Raw genomic sequence first — 19,370 nt, forward strand, 5'->3', positions numbered from 1 at the left:
TTGTACGATTTTGTGGGAAGGTCAGGATTTTGTAGCTGTTTATTCTATATAGTGTAAATGGAAACGTCCCTTTTTGACTTTTGAGCATTGCGTTCGGGTTTTAACCTGCATTTATGTGGCATCAAGCTCATATTATTACTTGATATATAAGTGTTATTTTCGAACATCTTGGCTTTCAAAAAATATGCGCTGAACAGTTGACCCATATATCTTAATGCCTGCCTAGGAATGCAAATGGTAAATCCAAAGCGACCTTCTTGATATAGATTTACTATTAGAAAATTTAATGCATTTTGTTGTAGGGTTTCATTATGCCAATGTTTTTTACAACAATTTATATGTTGCCCAACCCGCCCTAATCTATAAGCTACCTCCAATTTTTTAATTTTTAATTTTTATTGTCTTTTACAGGAGCCAAATTAAACAAAAGGCATGACTCCAAATCTTAGCAGAAGCCACAATTTAAACACAAGTCCAAAACAACAACAATGTTGAGGGAGAAGGACTTTGCTTGTGCTTATTGCGACAAGATTCCCGAAGATCCCAAGCTCCTTTGTAAATTTTGCAAAGCAAAATGTAGTGGAGGCATTTATAGATTCAAGTACCACTTTGCACAGATACCCGACCATGATATAGGTCTTGTCAAAGACTTTGACGAAAATGCCAAACACCAAGAAACCTTGGCCATTGATATGTTGAGTTAGCATAATGCCAAGAAAGCAAAGCAAAATAAAGAAATAGGAACTTTTGGAGTTGACGATTTTTCTTCCATTACCCCCTTCATTCCCAAGTTTCCCACCCATGCCTCCAAGTCCAAGTCAAACTCAAGGCCAAATGAATGCTCCTGCATTCAACACTGGAGGTGGAAACATAAACACCTTTTTTTCTCCCTGCACAAAACCCGGTTCCCAACCTACCTTGGATGCCACTGGTTGGAAAGAAATATCCATAGTCAGGCAAGGAAGGCCATAGCTAACTTTTGGTACTATTCTGACACACCTTTCCACTGTGCGAAAAGTCCTTGTTGGCAAGCTATGATTGATGTAGTAGTTGTTGTAGGTACAGGGCTCAAAGCCCCTTCATCAGAGAGCCTTGGGACAAATTTGTTGTTAGAGAGTGTTGAAGATGTCATGCTTGTGCTATCCGAGTTTCGTTCATCATGGGTAGAAACAGGGTGCACCATCATGAGTGATGGATGGACAATTCAAAGGAATAGAACTTTAATAAATTTCCTTGTATCTTGTTCATCAGGCACAATGTTTCTCAAATCCGTGGATGCCTCTGACAAGGTTAAGACTGCCAACTTATTTGTGAAATGATGGAGGAAGTCGTTCAAGAAGTGGGAGAAGAACATGTTGTACAAATTGTCGCCGACAATGTAGCTAATTATATGGTTGTTGGTAGGATTTTTGAGATTAGGCACCCCACTATTTTTTGGACCTCTTGAGCTGCCCATTGCATAGATTTAATGCTTGAGGACATTGGTAAGCTTCATTGGATACATGAGGTTGTGGAGAAGGCAAAATCCATAACCAAATACCTATACAACCACACTATTGTCCTAAACACCATGAGAAAATGCATTGAAGGTAAAGAAATTATTTGACCTGCAGTGACTAGATTTGAAACAAATTTCATATCTTTGCAATCTGTGGTTGAGCAAAAGATAAATATGAAGAGGATGTTCTTCGGATCTGAGTGGATGGCATCTAAACATTCCAAGGCTCTTGAAGGCATTGAAAATGTTGCACTTGTGTTTAATGATGGTTTCTGGAAAGATGCTGAAGAGATTATTGTTGTGATGGAGTTCTTTGTTAGAGTTCTCACGTACTTCAAGTCTTTTAACTTTTTCATTTTAAAAATTTCATTTCAAGCTTCTTTTTATTTTCAATGTTTCATATTTATTTAAATTTGAAAGCTTGAACGTTCAGGATGGTTGATGGTGACAAACCCGCTATGGGTTGCATTTATGAGGCGATGGATCTCAAAAAGGAGGAAAAGTATATGCCTCTTTGGGACATTATTGATGCACGTTGGGATAGGCAATTGCATTCCCCCTTACATGTTGTTGGGTACTTCTTAAACCCACAATATTTTTATGATAAGAGCAAATTTAACGAGGATGGGGAGGTTGGCAGAGGACTTATGACATGCATTGAAAGGTGCTTCCTTGATCCAGATTTTCAAAATCGTGTCTTTGCCCAGCAACAGGATTATAGGGTGCTAGCTAAAATATTTGCCTATACCAGTGCTATACGAGAAAGGTCTAACATTGTTGCCTTTTGAAGTTTTTACTATTTAGTATTTAGTACTTCTACACATGAACCCTTGCCACTTGCTAGGCCTTTGGTGGAAAAAATTTGGTAGTGATACGTCAGATTTGAAGATATTCGCCATTCGAATCTTAAACCAAGCATGCAGTGCTTCAGGTTGTGAGCGCAATTGGAGCATGTTTGAGAAAATACATTCTAAGAAGTGCAACCGATTGACACAAAAGCGCTTAAATGACCTATATTTGTCCATTACAATCTACGACTTCGCAACAAGCAAATGCTAGATGAGAGCCTGAATTTGAAGGTTTCATAATCTGATTTGCACTTTAATTCACATTTCAATGTCTCGACTCTCATGATAATGAGAAGTTTGGATCATTCACCAATCGACCTTGAAGAGATAGCTCTGCAAACTACAAATGTAGCAGATTGGGTCCACTTAGAGGAGGCTCCTTTTTTAAGCTTACATGACTTGGAGAACTTTGAGAGTCAAGCAAATAGAGGAGTGGGAGGAATCGCTTCTAGTTCTCACTCTTAAGAGTCTTAGACTCTTAGATACTGATTAGTATGCAATTTTTTGTAAACTTTTAGAAGCAGATGCTTCTGGTTCTATGTCGTCACTGGTTAGCAGTCAGGACTCTGTACTTTGGATCATGTTTGGACTCATAACATATATGAGATACTTATTCATTCATGATATTTTGGACATCTATTGATATTATGCATTGTTTGGACATGGATTTACTAAATATCAATGATTTTTTTTTTGAATTCAATATACGTGTATATTTTTATTTATTAAATTCACTGTTTTTTCCTGATTTTTTGCTGATCCGATTAAAACTCTTCGCTCTTTTGCCTCCGCGATTTATTTCTGATTCTGAGTCTGGTAACATTAGAGAAGATTCATCAAATATCACATCTCTGGTAATGATGATTTTGTGGGCAACATGATCCCACACTCTTTATCCCCTAGCTACATCATCATAACCAACAAAGATATATTTCTTCAATCTAAGGTCTAACTTAAAACGTTGATTCTTAGGAGTATGTGTGTAAGCTTCACAACCAATATTTTTTTTTTTTAATATTAATTTTATTGTTTGGTTTTGTATGTTTAGTTTTTTAGTCAAATTTTTATTTTTTAATAATTTGAATAATCACAAGGATGACCCACCCAAACCTCTTTAGGGATTTTACAATTTATTGTGACCGATGGTGATCGATTTACAAGATAACAAGCAGTAGTGACTACTTTTGCCCACTACTCTTGTTGCAAATTAGCATTGCTGAGCATGCTTCTTGCTCTTTCTAGAAAAGTTTTGTTTATGCGTTCTGCTACACCATAATGTTGGGGGCCATATACAATGGTTTTGTATCTTACGATCCCAACTTCTTTACAATCCTTTTTGAATTCTAAAGAAGGGAACTCACCACAGTTATCTGTTTTTAAACATTTGATTGTTTTGGCAATTTTCTTTTCTACCATAATTCTAAATTGTTTAAATTTATTACACACATCAACTTTCCTTATCAAAACATAAACCCACACTTTTCTAGTGAAATCATTCTATAAACATTACAAAATATGACTATCCTCAGAAAGAAACAAGAGGGGATGACACCCAAATATAAGAATGAATATAATCAAGAATTCCTCTACTAACATGATTACCTGCTTTAAATCTCTGTCAATATTTCTTTCCAAATATACAATGTTCGCAGAAATTCAAATTCAAATATTTTAAATGTGGAAGTAATTTGCGATTTGTTAATACCTATAGTTCTTTCTAGCTCATACAACCCAGTCATTGATGCCATAACTGAGTGGATTTAATCACTTCCTCAGATACCACTGCTACTTCAATGATCTGAGTACTTCCATCTAGCTTGTAAAGGTTTCCTATTGTAGTAGCTTGTAAACACCCTTGGACACCTTCAGTGCTACACTTTGACTTGTAAATTTATGATCTTCAGAATCCAAAGCTCCCCAAAAAATCAAATTCTTCTTTAGTTTAGGGACATGTCTAACATCTGTTAATGACCTTATAATACCATCAAACATCAACAGTCATACAAAAGATGTTATTTCCAAGAAGAACAATTCCACCATCAACAACTTCATATGAAGAAAACCAATTTCTGTGTGACACATGATGAGGAGCACCACAATCAAACTACCATTCTTCATAGGATTGTGGAACATTACTAATAGACAATACTTCAATAATACCTGACTTTGATTCAACTGAATTTGCCTCCTTTTTGGAGTCTTACTTAGATTCCTGTCTCTTTTAGTAATCCTTGTTAATATGCCCTGTCTTGTTACAGTACCAACATTTCAGTTTGCTCTTTTTTCCTTTTGCCTTGATCTGGATGTACCACTTAAATTTTCTCCTCTTTCTTTGGACTGACCTCTAGCCACCATTGCTTTTCGTGTGGAGGTTTCGATAATTGATTTTCTCCTCATCTCTTGAAAAAACAATGCTCCAACAATAGAATCAATTTCAAGAGTCTCAGTTGTACTAAAGCTAATGGAGGTTATGAAATGATTCCATGATTTAGGCAATGAACACATCAGTGTAACTGCCAGTTTAACATCTGTCATCCATACTACTCAACTGGCAAATAAAAGTATTAAATACATTCAAATGATCTGCAGTTTTTGTACCCTCTTCCATTTTTAGACTGTATAGCTGCCTCTTCAAGAAATCTAATTTGTCAAGGAATTCGTCATATGAAGGTCTTTCATCTTGCTCCATAAGGATGTTGTTGTTGCTTCACCGATAATGTTAAACAGAACATCAGCTGCAAGACATAACTGAATAGTGTTGAGGGTTATGGCATCTAGGGCTTCAGATTCTTCATCGATCATCACTGTAGGTTTCTTCCTCCTGCCATCTAATGCCTTATGCAACCCTTGTTGTACTAAAAAACTCTTGCATTTTAAGTTCCCATAATTTGAAACTATTTTCACCATTAAATTTTTCAACCTCAAATTGGGTATTTGTCACCTTCACCATTATTCTCTAATAGAATCTTCCTCCAAATTGATTTTTTTTTTTTTTTCTTTTATAATGTCAATTTGGACTTCTAAAAGAAGAATATATATATATATATATATATATATATCTGTTACACTCGAACCGCTCCCGAGAGGTGGGAAACCTGTTCCAATGGTTCCCATGCTCCGGGGAGATTTGGACCTGTATGGGAACGTGACCTTTTCAGCGGGAGTAGCAATGGGAGTTGGGGAAAGTTCCGGGAGCTTTGAAGGCTGTTTTTTTGGAGTTCCGGCGTTCCATGGGGTTGGGGAATACAAAGCCTGTAGAGAAATATGCTGAACTGCCCACAAAACATGAGCCTATGTAGAAACCTTCGCAGCAAGAAAGGCCAAAGACATCCTTAACACCGATATCCTTAATTGAGAAACTGGAGCAATCTCTTGAGCGTGTGGCACTTCGACGTAAGGGCGATATCTGGGATGTCATGTTGATGAGTATTTCTTTTGTTGTTTATGTATATATTGCAGAAGATTGTGTGTGCATATTGTATGTGGCAGTGAATGCTTAAAGATTAGTGTTGTTTTTTTCTCTTAAGAATAACTAGATAAACATGTCAGAGAACTGATAATGAACTTGACATTTTATATATATAAAAGGGAGAGACTCAGGGAGAGAGACACCTAGAGAATATATTTATATATAAGAGATCAACTCTACACTACTCTTCACGTTTGTGGGATCAACAATCGCCACTTCCCTTGTGCACAGACCTTCACCAGTTCTCCTCTACATTGCTTGTCATCTAAGCGACTTGACTTGCCTACAATCACTTTAAGATTTTGGCGACTGCTGCTCTCCATTGCGGTTTTACGTTGTGCAATGGCCTAAAAAATTCACTTGAACAAACTGCTCAATCTCTGTGTGACTTGGACTCCTCAACATCAACTCTCACAAGGACTCTACTCCTGGCCTATGGTTGACTATGATCAAACCCCCATTCTCGATTGACTATATTCGAAACTCTCACTCTCCACATGCTCTATCTTTATGTGGCACTAGGCCCTGCACAGCCTCTTCATAAGACTCCTCTTCTCGAACAGACTTTGGTCAGAACTTGGCCCCAATATGAACTCGACGCTTTGATACCATTTGTTGGTTTTCAGAGTCTGTATAAAACAATAATATCAAAGAAATAATGATAGAAATAAGAATAATACATGAAAATCTTACATGGTAAAACCCTGACAGTCTATCAAGGAAACCTCCAATGGGAAAGGTTAGGTATTTTATTAATCAAGAGAAATTGACAATCAAGCTTACACCTCTTCAACGCTTGGGTTTCAGTAATAAAATGAAGCATGCACCGTTGCAAAACTATCATCTATTATGTAGACCAACACCATTAATCTAACCACCAAATATTTATGTTGGTGAGTTTTGGTTTTTACATCTTTTTAATTAATTTGCTGTCATATTCTGACAAACATATAAAAGCATTGCATTCCAACAGAAAACAGCAAATAAATACAGGCAATCATTTGTCCTAATATTAACTAGATGGTTCTAATCACTCAAGCCTAGGTAGTAAAGAGTAATTAGCTAAGGTTAACAATCCATTTTTGTAGGAAGTCAATTTTCAAGGATAAAAATGAAAACTTCACCATAGTATCTTTATCAGAAGTCCCTCTCTCTTCAGAAGCCTCCAATTACAGGTTACTTATTCTTGAAGTCCACATATTTTCTTCTCCGCTTCAAATTCATGAAACCATAGAAGGCTTGTGAATGTGCAAGAGTATTTTACAGGAACATAAATCTGACATTAATACTCAATTTGACTATACAAAACCAAATAATGTAATGCATCAGTCAAAAGTTCATCAAAAGATTCAACTTCCAATGCTATTAGCTGTAAGATATTTATTTCTTAATATGACATGTTCTCCACTAAGAACAGCTTTAGTCACAGCTATATCCACCTATATCACTTGACTGCAATAAGCCAGTTTATATAACATGTCTGACACATTGAATACCTATCTGGGTGGATTGTTGGAGCAAAATTTTCAGAAGTTGTAAGAGAATCCAGTGTTGTTAGAGAAGTTGCAGTGGCATTTGGCTTCTCTAGGCTTACAAAAGAGGTGATGAATGGGCTTGGGCAAGTTATTGTTGTCGAGGTGGAGATTTTTAAAATATGACAACAAATTAATTAAAAGAAAATGTAATAACCAAAATTTACCGTGGTAAATACTTGGTGGTTATAACCATTAGATTAATTTTGTTGGTTTGCGAAACCAATGATAGTTCTGTAATGGTGTCTACATTTTATTACTGAAGCCTGAGAGTTGAAGAGGTGTAAGCCTGATTGTAAATTCCTCTCGATTAATAAAATACCTTACCTTGCCTTACGGAGGTTTCCCTGATAAATGGTCAAGGTTCTACCATGTAAAAATTTAGCATATTATTCTTATTTCTGTCATTATTTCTCTGAGATTACTGTTTTATACAGACATTGAAAACCAACAATGTTGGGATCATTACACTGTCAAATCAACATCCCTGGCTGTTAATTTTAGATAACAATGGTATGTTCTATGCTCATGATCAATTTACTTCAATTTTTCTTATTAGCCCAATATCAATTTCTAGAGTAGCAATCACATTAACATGATAGTAAATAGAGATAGAACATAAATAATAAGCAGAAGACAAGCCAAGACAAGAGGACACAATATTTGGCGGATGCCAGGGAAAAACCCCAATGTGGGGAAAACACTTTGAAAGTTTGATTAAGTCTTCTTATTATTCTTCAAAAGTTCAGCAGAGAGAGAGAGTACAATATACAAAATTTTCTTGCCCAAACACTGTTAAAACTGTCCAGTCAAACTACAGTCAACAAGATGCCCTAACCAGAAAGTCAAACTGGTCAAACCAGCATAAATTTTCATCCAATTTAGCTTGGTCAAACCCAGTCAACTTGGCCTCCAAAGATCGTCCAAATCAGCCCAAAACAGTCATGAAAATTCTGGTCAATGCACAGTCATTCTGCAGTCAACACTGGTCAACCTGCCCAGAAAATCTCGGTTTCTGTGCCGGAATATGCGGCTTACCCAAACAGAAATTCTTTCACAAAAATCGCAGTCAAATGAAGTCAAATACTGCCCGGTCAACGCTGGTCAAAGCTGGCTGCAACTCGGCCAATGCAGAGAACAGAAATATCCAGTCAACTCTTCGCACGTGTGGAGAAGAACAGGCTGCCTGAAATTCATATGACCCAATCAGATGAAGAGGGAGAAAGATGTGTGAGTTGATGTGTGTCCAAATGAGTAAAGTGACTCTTCTATTTATAGTATATACATAACGTTGAGGGTGAACAGACACGTCTGTTGGGCTTCATGAGCCTAGATTAGACTTCTGGCTGACCTTGACAATTTGTCCATAGAAGAAATAAATTCATAATTCCATTTTTACTTGTCAGAATGTGATGATCTTTAGATCAATCCTGCACCTCTCGGAAAGAGGAATCCAATGAAAATATCATCTCCGTCATATGAGCTGTCCAAGGTGGAGTTTGGCCCTAGTTGCCAATTTTAACACTGGCTATGTGATTTAAACTCATTGACACCAAGGATAACCTTAGTGCTTTTTGTAAATCTATGTGATTACTGATCAATTGTGCAGCTGATAGATAAGAAATATGCACTTACTGATTGGTGCTGTTCCAAATCCATGTTCTGTGTACCTTTATTGTAATATTCAATTATGTCTGTAGTAAATAGTTTAGTGTGCTTTAGCGGTAGTAACTTAATTATTACAGGATGTATAGGGGTAGTACTAGTCAGTTATTCTTACTTGACCTGGTTTCTTTCGGTTGTAGAATTTCAACAGATAGTGCTTTTAGGTTCTAATTTTCAAGATTCATGCAAATACTACTAAGTTCTTTTTGAAAATTTTAATAATTTTGCATTTTTTTTATTCAGTTTGGATAACTCATGGATACATGAGCCATATATATTTGCATTCGCGCTTTCATACCTCTAGTTTAAGGTACTTTAATTTGGTTATATGTTGGCACAATTCTAAAGCCATGCCCTTTGAATTATGGTTATTGGATGGAGAGTTAGTTCCCCGCCATTGTCTTTTGTAGAAAGGCCTTTGGCTTGGACTTGTCTGAAGAATCATGATTTTGAATACACGGCAATGATAACTATTTGCATTTGGGAAAGTTATGTTGCAGGGATTTTCTGCTGTTTGTGTGAAATGATGGTGCTTAGTATTTACTGTATGACTTTCAGTATGGATTATGTAAACAGAGATCATGGGTTTTGTCTGTGTTTATAGTTGTTAGTATTTATACTGAATATCTTGAAATTCTTACTATTTTCTTTTCTTCGTCACATCGAGACCTTGGGAGATCTATCATTTCTACATACAGAATTTTAAATGTTCCTTCTGGTGCAAATGATTCCAATTTTATTTCTACTGCTCTTTCTTATTTCCTATGGAAATTTTCTTGAAGATATTCAAAGATTAGCTTTGCTTCTGATCTGCAAATAGTCTTTCTAATGAGCATTGAGCATGCTACCTGTTTTGATTTGGTACGGATGGCCAATCTCAGGAAATTCAGTTTTTTCATGGATCATCTGTGGAAAATATATCATCGAAAAAATTCTTCCAGGCACTAAATTCTGTGTGTGATGATACATTGTTATGTAGGGAAGTGCCAAGAGACTAATTAAGGCTGCTCTGCAAGAGGCCGCAAGGAAACGAGAAATGCGATATTCAGACCTCAAAAAAATTGAGCGAGGAGTTAGGCGACATTTCCATGATGACATAACTGTCATTGTTGTATTCCTGGATCATGACTTAATCAGCAAGGGCTCTCGTCGTAGTTTATTGCAGTCAGTGAGAGGTGGTGGAGTAAGTTGATTGTATCTGGCTGGTCAAGTTTTCAGTTTTTTTATTTTAATAACCAAAAGTTTTGTGATCCCACACTATCAGCATGACAGGACCTTCAGGCTGCCCCTGGATGGTGCAAATCCTGGGTGCAAAAGCTGAGTTTTACCTAAGTGCAAGTTAAAACTTGCATCTTGTTTAACGAATGATGCCCATAAGAACATTCCTGTACTTAACACGGCACTCAAGAAATTCACTAACTTATTTGGGCATCGTGATCTATATTTCTGTCAGCAGTAATTTAACCGTCTTTGGAGAATGAAAACAGGCAGCATTCAATATCCTCAGATGTGGTTTTCATTCTCTAAGATATCCCTTCTGATTATGTTGACATTAAGATTTTTTGCAAGAGGATAAAAAATTAGTAGCTGAACATCATCTTCCCTCAAGCTATTCAATCTTGCACTGGGTATTAATTTACGACTATAGATCTGTGCTCAATGATGAAGGGTTGTGAGCATAATTTGCTACATGAAATAAATGCATGTAATCATTTGGCTTGCCTCAATTCTGTTTCAGTAGCAGCCCTGTTATTTTTTAGAAGTATCCATTAACATAGAATTGCTACTTGCCTGTTAGAAATTGAACGCAGTTGACCATATCCAGTTCAAGTACAGGGTTGAACTGTGTCTTAAGTTTTATTTGATCATGTATGCCTCTGTAAAGAACATTTTCTCTACTGGATTTATCTGGAAGTAATTGGGAAACTTTCTAGAAATTCCTGAGAAAGGGGAAATGTGTATCGGCTAGATTCAGCTGGCAATTTAAAGATTTGGAAGTTCATCTGAAATCCCAAGGTATAAGCTTGCAAGCATTACAAAGTTATCAGAGATATAAAGGATATTGACCCTGTGGAAAGGAGATTCAGTCCCCCTTTTTGCCATGCAGTCACACGAGTATAGCCATTACACGCTCATTCTTGAAACGAGACTTTACTGAATGTGTGCATATTTTGTTGCTGGAAAAAAACACGTATTATTGCAATTTATTTAGTTGTATTTATGGCTAAAAGAGCTTCAAGTTCTTGGGATTTCCTTTTAGCAGAGGATGATGTCTATTCTCGACTTCAATAACCACTCAAATGCTTAATCTTTTGTGTATGATCCAAAGATACATTTTCCATGGAGGCTACAACTTTTCATGGATTTTGTAGCGTTGAAGAACAATAGCTGCAATGCATTTTCTTTATCATGTAATCTCTGTTTCTCACAATTTAATGTTCAATGACTTCATAAACAAGAAGGTGATTCGTTCATATTGGAATGTTAGGGAGTTTTCCTTTGTGTGCAGTGGTGATGGTCTATGGCAACCACAAAGAACTGGTTTATGTATTATCCATGAAGACATTATCACATCTTCAAACCATAATGTAGACCCCTCGTCTTTTGGATGGAATACTTGGGACAAAATGGCGGGAAGTCCTCAGTGTCCACTGGTTTCATTGGAGTGTGGTGAAGTATGGTAATCAGTTGATTCTTATAGGCATTAAGTAGAATATGGGACATTTTAATAGTAGTGACATTTTCTATAACATCTTGACTATAATGTTTGAATTACTGATAATATAAGAGAGGTGTTTAAAGAGGATTGGTTTGTCAAAGGTCTGTCTGAAGTTTGATTATTATTTTTATTTGACTGGCTTGAGTGATGATTATAACCATATAATTACTATGCTGAAAACCTTATTTTCGTTTGGTTTGAGAAGATCAAACGGTTCGTTGTGTTAGAAAATAAAAAAGGCAATAAAGGTTTTCTTGTTCTTGATAATTACTTGTGATGTTTTTTATTATTATGATTATTTATATCTTCTTTCTTTAGTTCATCAAGCAATTACCAAAAATAGCAGCACATAAAACAATAGACACCAGATGTAAGCACATGCTAGGGCAAAACCCCCTCGAGGGGAAAACCCAATCTAGATAATTCTTCCTTTCAATAGTATTCTTTGAGACTCTTCACCCTAGACCTTCCCTACACACCAAGTCAACTTCCCAAAATTTCGACATCTTCCCAGCAACTTCGACTATGCAGCAACTTACAGCAACTGAGAACTTTCGGCAACAGTGAAACTTGGAAGACTTTGATCTCCCAATCTAGGACACACAACAGAGAGAGAGAGAGAGAGAGAGAGAGAGAGAGACCAAAATTTCAATTTTCGTTGTCTCCTTAGACTTCCCCAAACTTGCATTCACTTTGGCTTGCCGACAACAAACTTCGCACCTTTTCCCAACTACAAGGGAACTTCGCACCTCTGCCCAACAACAAGAGATTTTCACACTTCTTCCCAGCTACAAGAGAATTTGAATTTGTGAGAGAATGATGCTCCAAATGAATTTGATAAGCTTCCTTTCATGGGCTTCTTGTGGGGTCGAATAAGGTCCTTAGGCTGACTTGATCTTCTCTTAGGTCAACATGGTGTGGAGGTTACATAATTCATATTTGACTCAATAAATTTTTTTACATGATTCAAAAGCCCAAGAAGGGTCTCTTTAAATGTACAATAACTCTATATGCTCAGAATAAATCCTAGAAGTTCTCAATGGGGACTTTGACCTAAAACATGATGACCCAAGCATGAAACCCATGCTTTAATAAGTCACAACAATAATAATAATAATAAATCTTTTTTTTTATTCTTTTGATAAGTACATTACATGATGAATCAAGTACATTATTGAAGGCCGAACATGGTTACATTTTCCAACGCGTTGTGCATTGTAGTGGTTGCGATTTGAAGCACTTGGGTTTGTATGGATAAACACCTAGTTGACCTTTGATATTATCAATGTTTATGTCAAGGTGCAAAAACCGCACCAATACTTGAACTATTATCTCACTATGTAGTGCTTCCAATGGATTTTATCTTTGGATTTACGTAATAGAAAAATGACTTATTTCCTTTTGGGTGGCTAGTATGGACCTATGTCATTCTCTAGAAGGAATTACTATTCTTTTTTTTCTTGATAGGTGAAATTGACAACTAGGTTGGGCTCGTGTTAATTTCAACTGCTACTACTATAACCTCCAAGTGGATCCACACAACCCCACATATGGTAGATGGGCTAGTTGAGGTTTGAACCACCAATGTTGTCAGGAGTGTCTTAACAATGCAGTCTATCACAAACTGATCTACACCCAGGCATAATAGGAACTACTCTTTCCCTCAATCTTCTAATCCATTTATTTGTAGTTGAATCTAACTCCCTTGCATGTGTAGGTCTTCGAAAGGCCCTCCTAACATTCGATATGCATACTCAAAAATAGATTTTTGTTCCCCAATCTTCTAATCCATTGACCTCTTTTCTCCTTATGTATGGTTCCAATGGATTTTCTATCATTGAATCTACATAATAGAAAAGAGATTTCTCTCTATTTGACTATCTAATATGGGCCTACCTCATAATTTGGAAGGAACTACTCTTCCTCACAATCACCTAATTCATTTATGACTTTTTTTTAGATGGCCATTTTTCTTCCTTTCACTGCCTTGTTGAACTTTCTTGTAAATTAGCCCCAAAGTGATATCCATCATGTCTTCGTTACCCTCCTTATTAATGTTTCTTTTCTTTTCTTACCTCATTGAATCTTCTAAATAGCCATTCTTCTTCCTTTCATACCCTCATTCACTTTTCTTATTTTAGTTTTCTTTTACTTTTTCTTACCTCGTTGAGTCTTCTACTTAGTCGTTCTTTTTCCTTTCATGGTCTCTTATTCAACTTCTTCTTCCTTCCTCAGTACCTACATAATTTGTAAGTGTTTGATCATGACATCGTATGGAATTTGACATGTTTTTGTAAGCCAAAGAAAAATCAGAAAATGTCATGGATTTAATGTTTCATGTAAACCTTTTCAGTGAGAGTATGTGATTTTGAAGGGTAATTGTCACTAATCTTTGGCACAGTTATTTTCATGGGAATCAGCAATTTTTGATAAATTTGAAACATACACATCCAAATATTTAAAAATATATATATAATTTAATAATTTTTAGTAAACCTTCCCTAACTTACCGGCCAAAAAAAATTGGCAATTGTGATAATGTTAATCACATTGATTTTTCATGTCACATGCAATTTTTATGGATTTTTTAACAAATGAGGCTTTCATTTAACTATTATTCTAGACCTTTTACTGATTTTTATGGATTTTTCATTAAATAAGGTTTTTATTTAACTATGTTTACCGACCTTTTATTGATGTTTACAGATTTTCAACAAATGAGGCTTTCATTTAACTATGTCTTTGAACCTTTTATTGATGTTTATGGATCATTTTTCAACCAATGAGGTTTTTTTTTAACTATATTTCCCTCCCTATAAATAACCTATAAAAAAACCAAGGTTTTCAACTTCTCCATCCTTTTTATTGATGGGATTGTTAGAAAGTTCAACTTTCCCTTATTCCTTGCCCCCACAAACACAAATAGCATTGGTTCATTTCAGCTGGTCATACCTAAATCGCATGTTTCCAAAAGTTATTACATACGTTTTGTGAGAGTATGAAAGAACAAATAAATAAAAAATATGCAAGGAACGCAGAGAACTAGCTTAATGTATAACTTCGGTTATATTCAGATCGAAATGTGGGGCAATAAGTACTAATTAAAATATAGTGTAATTTTCATGTTTGACATTTTATTAGAGATAAGATTAAAAGTTGAAATAGGATTTATATATCTTTTCTGAAATACATAAAGATGGTGAAAGATTTAGTGATTGTGTACGGGTCGATTATATATGAATAATCTAGATTCTAATTAGTATCAAAATTTTAGATAGTGTTATATCGATGAGCACAAGAGATATTACATAATAATATATTTTGATATTATAAATAATTGTTCTATTTAGTGTATTGAGATTCACCTTTTTATATAAAAAGGTCAAGAGGTTTTATTTTTTCGAAGCTTTTCAAGTTAATAATGCACAAAACCTAAACAGTTCAGAACATAAGAGAAACTATAATCCTAGAGAAGTGCACTGGCGAAGATTGGAAAGCAGACCAAATAGAGACACGAATTCTGAACCGTTTGCAACTAAAAATAAGCATCACAGACATGGCTGCAAGGAAATATAAGGCCAAAGAAGCAGGAGAAAATGAGCACTACAGGAATCTGCAGCAGGGATTCACAAAATTGAATTTTGATGGAGCAGCAAAAGGAAACCCAGGGGAGGCAGGCATAGGAGGAATATTCAGGGATGATAGAGGAAGAACGCTAAGGGTATATGCGATGGACTGTGGAAATGCATCAAATAATGAGGCAGAATTCCATGCGCTGAACAGGGGGATAGAAATAGCCATCCGAGAAGGGTATCAAAAACTCCAGATAGAAGGAGATTCGAAGCTCGTGATAGACATACTCAAACAATTACAGCACGGAGCATCAGCAGAGAAGCTGAGTCGCAGCTGGCGGACCGCATGGATAATCAAAGAGATAAGCCAACAGTTGAGAAGGATAGCTTACATAATACCTTCCCATGTGAGACGAAAAGGGAATGCACCTGCTGATTGCCTAGCAAACTGGGGATGCAGGAAGGGAGACCAGCAACTGGACGCAAGCGTGCAGAGCTAAACCAAAAGGAGGAAATGGTGCAACTGATACAACTTGTTGAAAAAGATAGGAATATGAGTGATCATCTAGAGAATTCGAAAGGAAAAGATTAGAGTAGAGAGGGAAAAGGACAGGGGAGGAACAAGACAGGGGAAGTCCGGTGATCGGCAGGATGACGGAGGAGGGCAGAGGAAGGACAAACCCCGAGAGTATGGGGGATGAGCCGGAAAGGAATGTTAGAGGAGAGGGCAGGACAGAGAAATCGAAGACGGGCAACGGAATAAAGACAAGTGGCAGAGCAGAGTTAGAAATCCTACGGCAAGAGCAGCCGGGAGAGGAAAGAAGTTAATGCAGGACAACGGTGGACAGGACATGAGGGCAGCATCCCAAGGCAGGAGGGAAGGGATGCATGCCGAGGAAAAAACAGGACAGCTGGCGGTAAAGACAAGAGCCGGGAATGAAAAAGAAATAAAGCTTAAGGAAAAGTGGAAAGAGGCATTATGCATGCAGACGAGAACGAAGAAAGGTGATGAGAAAGGAAGAGGAGGCAGCGAGAAGACGCAGAAGGCGGAAGAAAGGTGAAGCTTGGTAAGTGGGTATGTAATACCTCTGGCCCTAAATCCTGAAAGCTTAAATTGTTTGAGAAGTAGGTTAGGATTGTGGTATGGTAAGCAAACCTGGTATCGTTATTTCAATTGCGATAGCAATCTCAGTGGAATGAAAGAAAACAGACTCGAAGAGATCTCGTCTGCTCTGGACAGAGAGAAGGAGAGGAGAGGTGGAGAACCTAATAAGAATGAGGGCATACCTGAACAAAATTTCAACAATTCCCACCTTAGAATATGGGTCCTGGCAAGACTCATTGGAGGGAAAGGCAGAATGCCTGCAGCCCCGAGAGAAGTAAGTTGGGAAAGGAAAACCCAGAGCTCTTGGGAGATGGCATTGCATCCTAGGGGGAGGGTAGAGAAAAAAGCTAGTAGAAACCCTGCTGACAAGCCTGAGAAAACTGGGCTAAGGGGAGGCCTTTTTTGCCTAAATCTAACCAAGGGCGAGGCCCTGGGAGAGAAGAGGCAAAAAAAGTAGGAGTGGAATTCTTGCGTGGGCTAGGAAAAGAAACGTAACCATTGTTACCCCATGACCCAAAGAATTAAAAAAGTCGGAGCCAAATTCAGTTGGGTAGGAAACCAGACGCTGGGAAACACAAGAAGGAGGGTGGGGGGAAAACCCAAGGAAAATGATATAAACCTATATAATATGGCTGACATATGCTTTGATTCTGTGATAGGTCTAGCAACAGAACAGGGAAAGCACGTGGAACAGGTCAAGGAGAAAAAGTTTAAAGGCTTCAACCACCAAGCTGAAAGCAGAATGGCTCCTAGGAGAAGCAAGAGGACAGTCAAGAAAGACGAAGGAACAAGCAGCCAAGGAAAGAAAAGAGGCAGGAAGCAAGACAGAGACCACATAAAGACGATCATTGATTCCTACATGGAAGGAAATCCGAAGGAAGTCAGGGACCAGATTAATAGCTGGGAGCGAGATCTAAGAGACAATCTTAGATATAGAGACATACCCATGGAGGAATGGGAAAGAATGGTGCAAGACCCTGGGACAACGAATGGAAGACAATCTCTATTCAAAAGGACCCCGCACCAATACTGGATCATGAAAAATGTCGTGGCACGGGCCATGACCCTCCATCGTGAGCACATGGAAGGATAAGTACTTGACAAACAGGAAGACAGAAAGGAGAAGGACCCTGTTTGAACTAAACTTCTCAAGGAAATAACGACCATACAGATACAGACCTACCATAACACTCTAGCCTTGGGAAGGATTGAACAGACCTTGCCAGCGATAACATGGAAACTGGAACAGAGATGCGAGATGCCAGGCTCCAATGCAAAGGCACCAGCTCCGGTAGTATCCTCAGATGAGGATTAATCAAGTGAACCAGAATGTTTTGATTTTTGAATTTTGAATTTGATGAAGAAAACAAGCATGTTTATTTTGATCTTTAGAGATAACAGTAGAGACAGTCAACATAGAAACAATGGATGGATTGTTATGAACTTATTCAAATTTTGGACTGGATTTAAAGCTGACCAGTGGTCACCTGGTTTCCTTCGGGCAGGTGACTACCCGGAGCAAATGGATGTAAAAAACTTTTGAAAATAGCTAATACATAGAGACCTACCAAGTTTACAAAAAAAAGATAATGCACAAAACCTAAACTTTTATAGCGTAAGTAACTAAAGTGGCTTTATTACACAAGTTTTATATTCTAACACCCTCTTACTTATGGGATTGAAAATAAAATTCACTAAAGTCAAATATATATTGGCCGAAAATTAAAATATTAGAAGTAAACCGAACCAAAACATTATCTGAACATTTCTTCCTTGAAAATCAATGTTTAGACTAGCTAGAGCTCCATCAAGATGCCTTGTAATCCTTGTATAGGTGTAGTCCTCGAGTTGAATTCTTGAATTCCACCTCCTTTAAACTCCAGATTTACATATTTATTGAATTATTGGACAACCATCCATATTGAGCAACATTTTAGTGCTCCATTTTGTTGCCTCATGACTCTTGTAAGGATATAATTCTAAGGTTTGCAAATTATCAAACTATCCAGGCAACCATCCATGTTGAGCTATATCTATGTTATATGCATTCCCATGTTCTAAGTGTGATCTTCTTCAAAGGTAAAAAATGTCATTTCTTCAACATGGTTATCACCATTGTCTGCATTGGGTGGATCCTCATCAATAGCAACATTAGTTACACGTGATTTGTCCTTGAACTCTCCCTTGAGAGCATTGGCTTGAAATTTGTGTGAACCATTCTTTTTTGCAATAATAACATTTCGTCTCCTCATTGTCTTTCACTAATTTGCCATGATTGTATCTTGTGCTATGATTGTATCTCGATATAATGCAACCTTAGGTAGAGGTTCATTGTTTATATCTCTTATAATAGTTTTAATTTCTTCAATGAAGAGAGCAAAGATCATGGCTTCTAGAGTTTGTGAAGACATTCCATTGAGAACAAAAATAGCATCGATGTATTTAGAAGGCAAAGTCTTTGACAAGATGGTTTTTGCATCCTCTTCCTCCATTATAACATTGACTTTTTTCTAGTTTGATTAAAGATCTCAAATTGCTTATATGGTTAGACATAGTGACACCATTGAAGCTTCATAAGACACTCTACAACCATTGTTTTTGTCTGAAACAACTTATTCAAATTATTCTAGATTTCCTTGGATGACTTTTCCATATCTATATGATGTGACTTAAAATCTTAAAGGGCAAGACCAATAATGGCTTTGGTTTTATCATCTCTATTAATCTATTTTAGTAATTTATTAAAATACGTAGGTGTTTACTACATCTAAACTTTTACTCTCCATGTGTGCAAATATAATCTATAATATTTTTCTAATAGCATTTACATGAACAAAATCTAAGTAAATCCATTTGAACAATCCACAAATAAATGCATGTACAACAATTTATGTATGCTTGGTTGTTGTATGAATATGATGGCTAAATGACAATTTCTGACCATTTCTCTTAATAGCTACAC

The 19,370-nt window shown here is 36.8% G+C and overlaps 1 protein-coding gene across 2 annotated transcripts in view; it reads left to right on the forward strand.

The window, feature by feature from the left end:
• Positions 1-11,132, forward strand: part of LOC149231372 (putative protein phosphatase 2C 60) — an 89,464-nt gene extending 78,332 nt beyond the window's left edge. For both annotated transcript variants that reach the window (XM_089379185.1, XM_089379186.1), the window contains exon 4: positions 9,992-11,132. In XM_089379185.1, coding sequence (XP_089235311.1) covers positions 9,992-10,204 — 213 coding nt within the window. In that variant the 3' untranslated portion in view covers positions 10,205-11,132. The remainder of the gene's footprint in view (positions 1-9,991) is intronic.
• The last annotated feature ends 8,238 nt before the right edge of the window (positions 11,133-19,370 follow it).

This window comes from Pinus tabuliformis, chromosome J (genome assembly GCF_031772625.1).
Source record: "Pinus tabuliformis cultivar Carrire ecotype Pingquan chromosome J, CPIR1, whole genome shotgun sequence".
Taxonomy (NCBI): Eukaryota; Viridiplantae; Streptophyta; class Pinopsida; order Pinales; family Pinaceae; genus Pinus; species Pinus tabuliformis.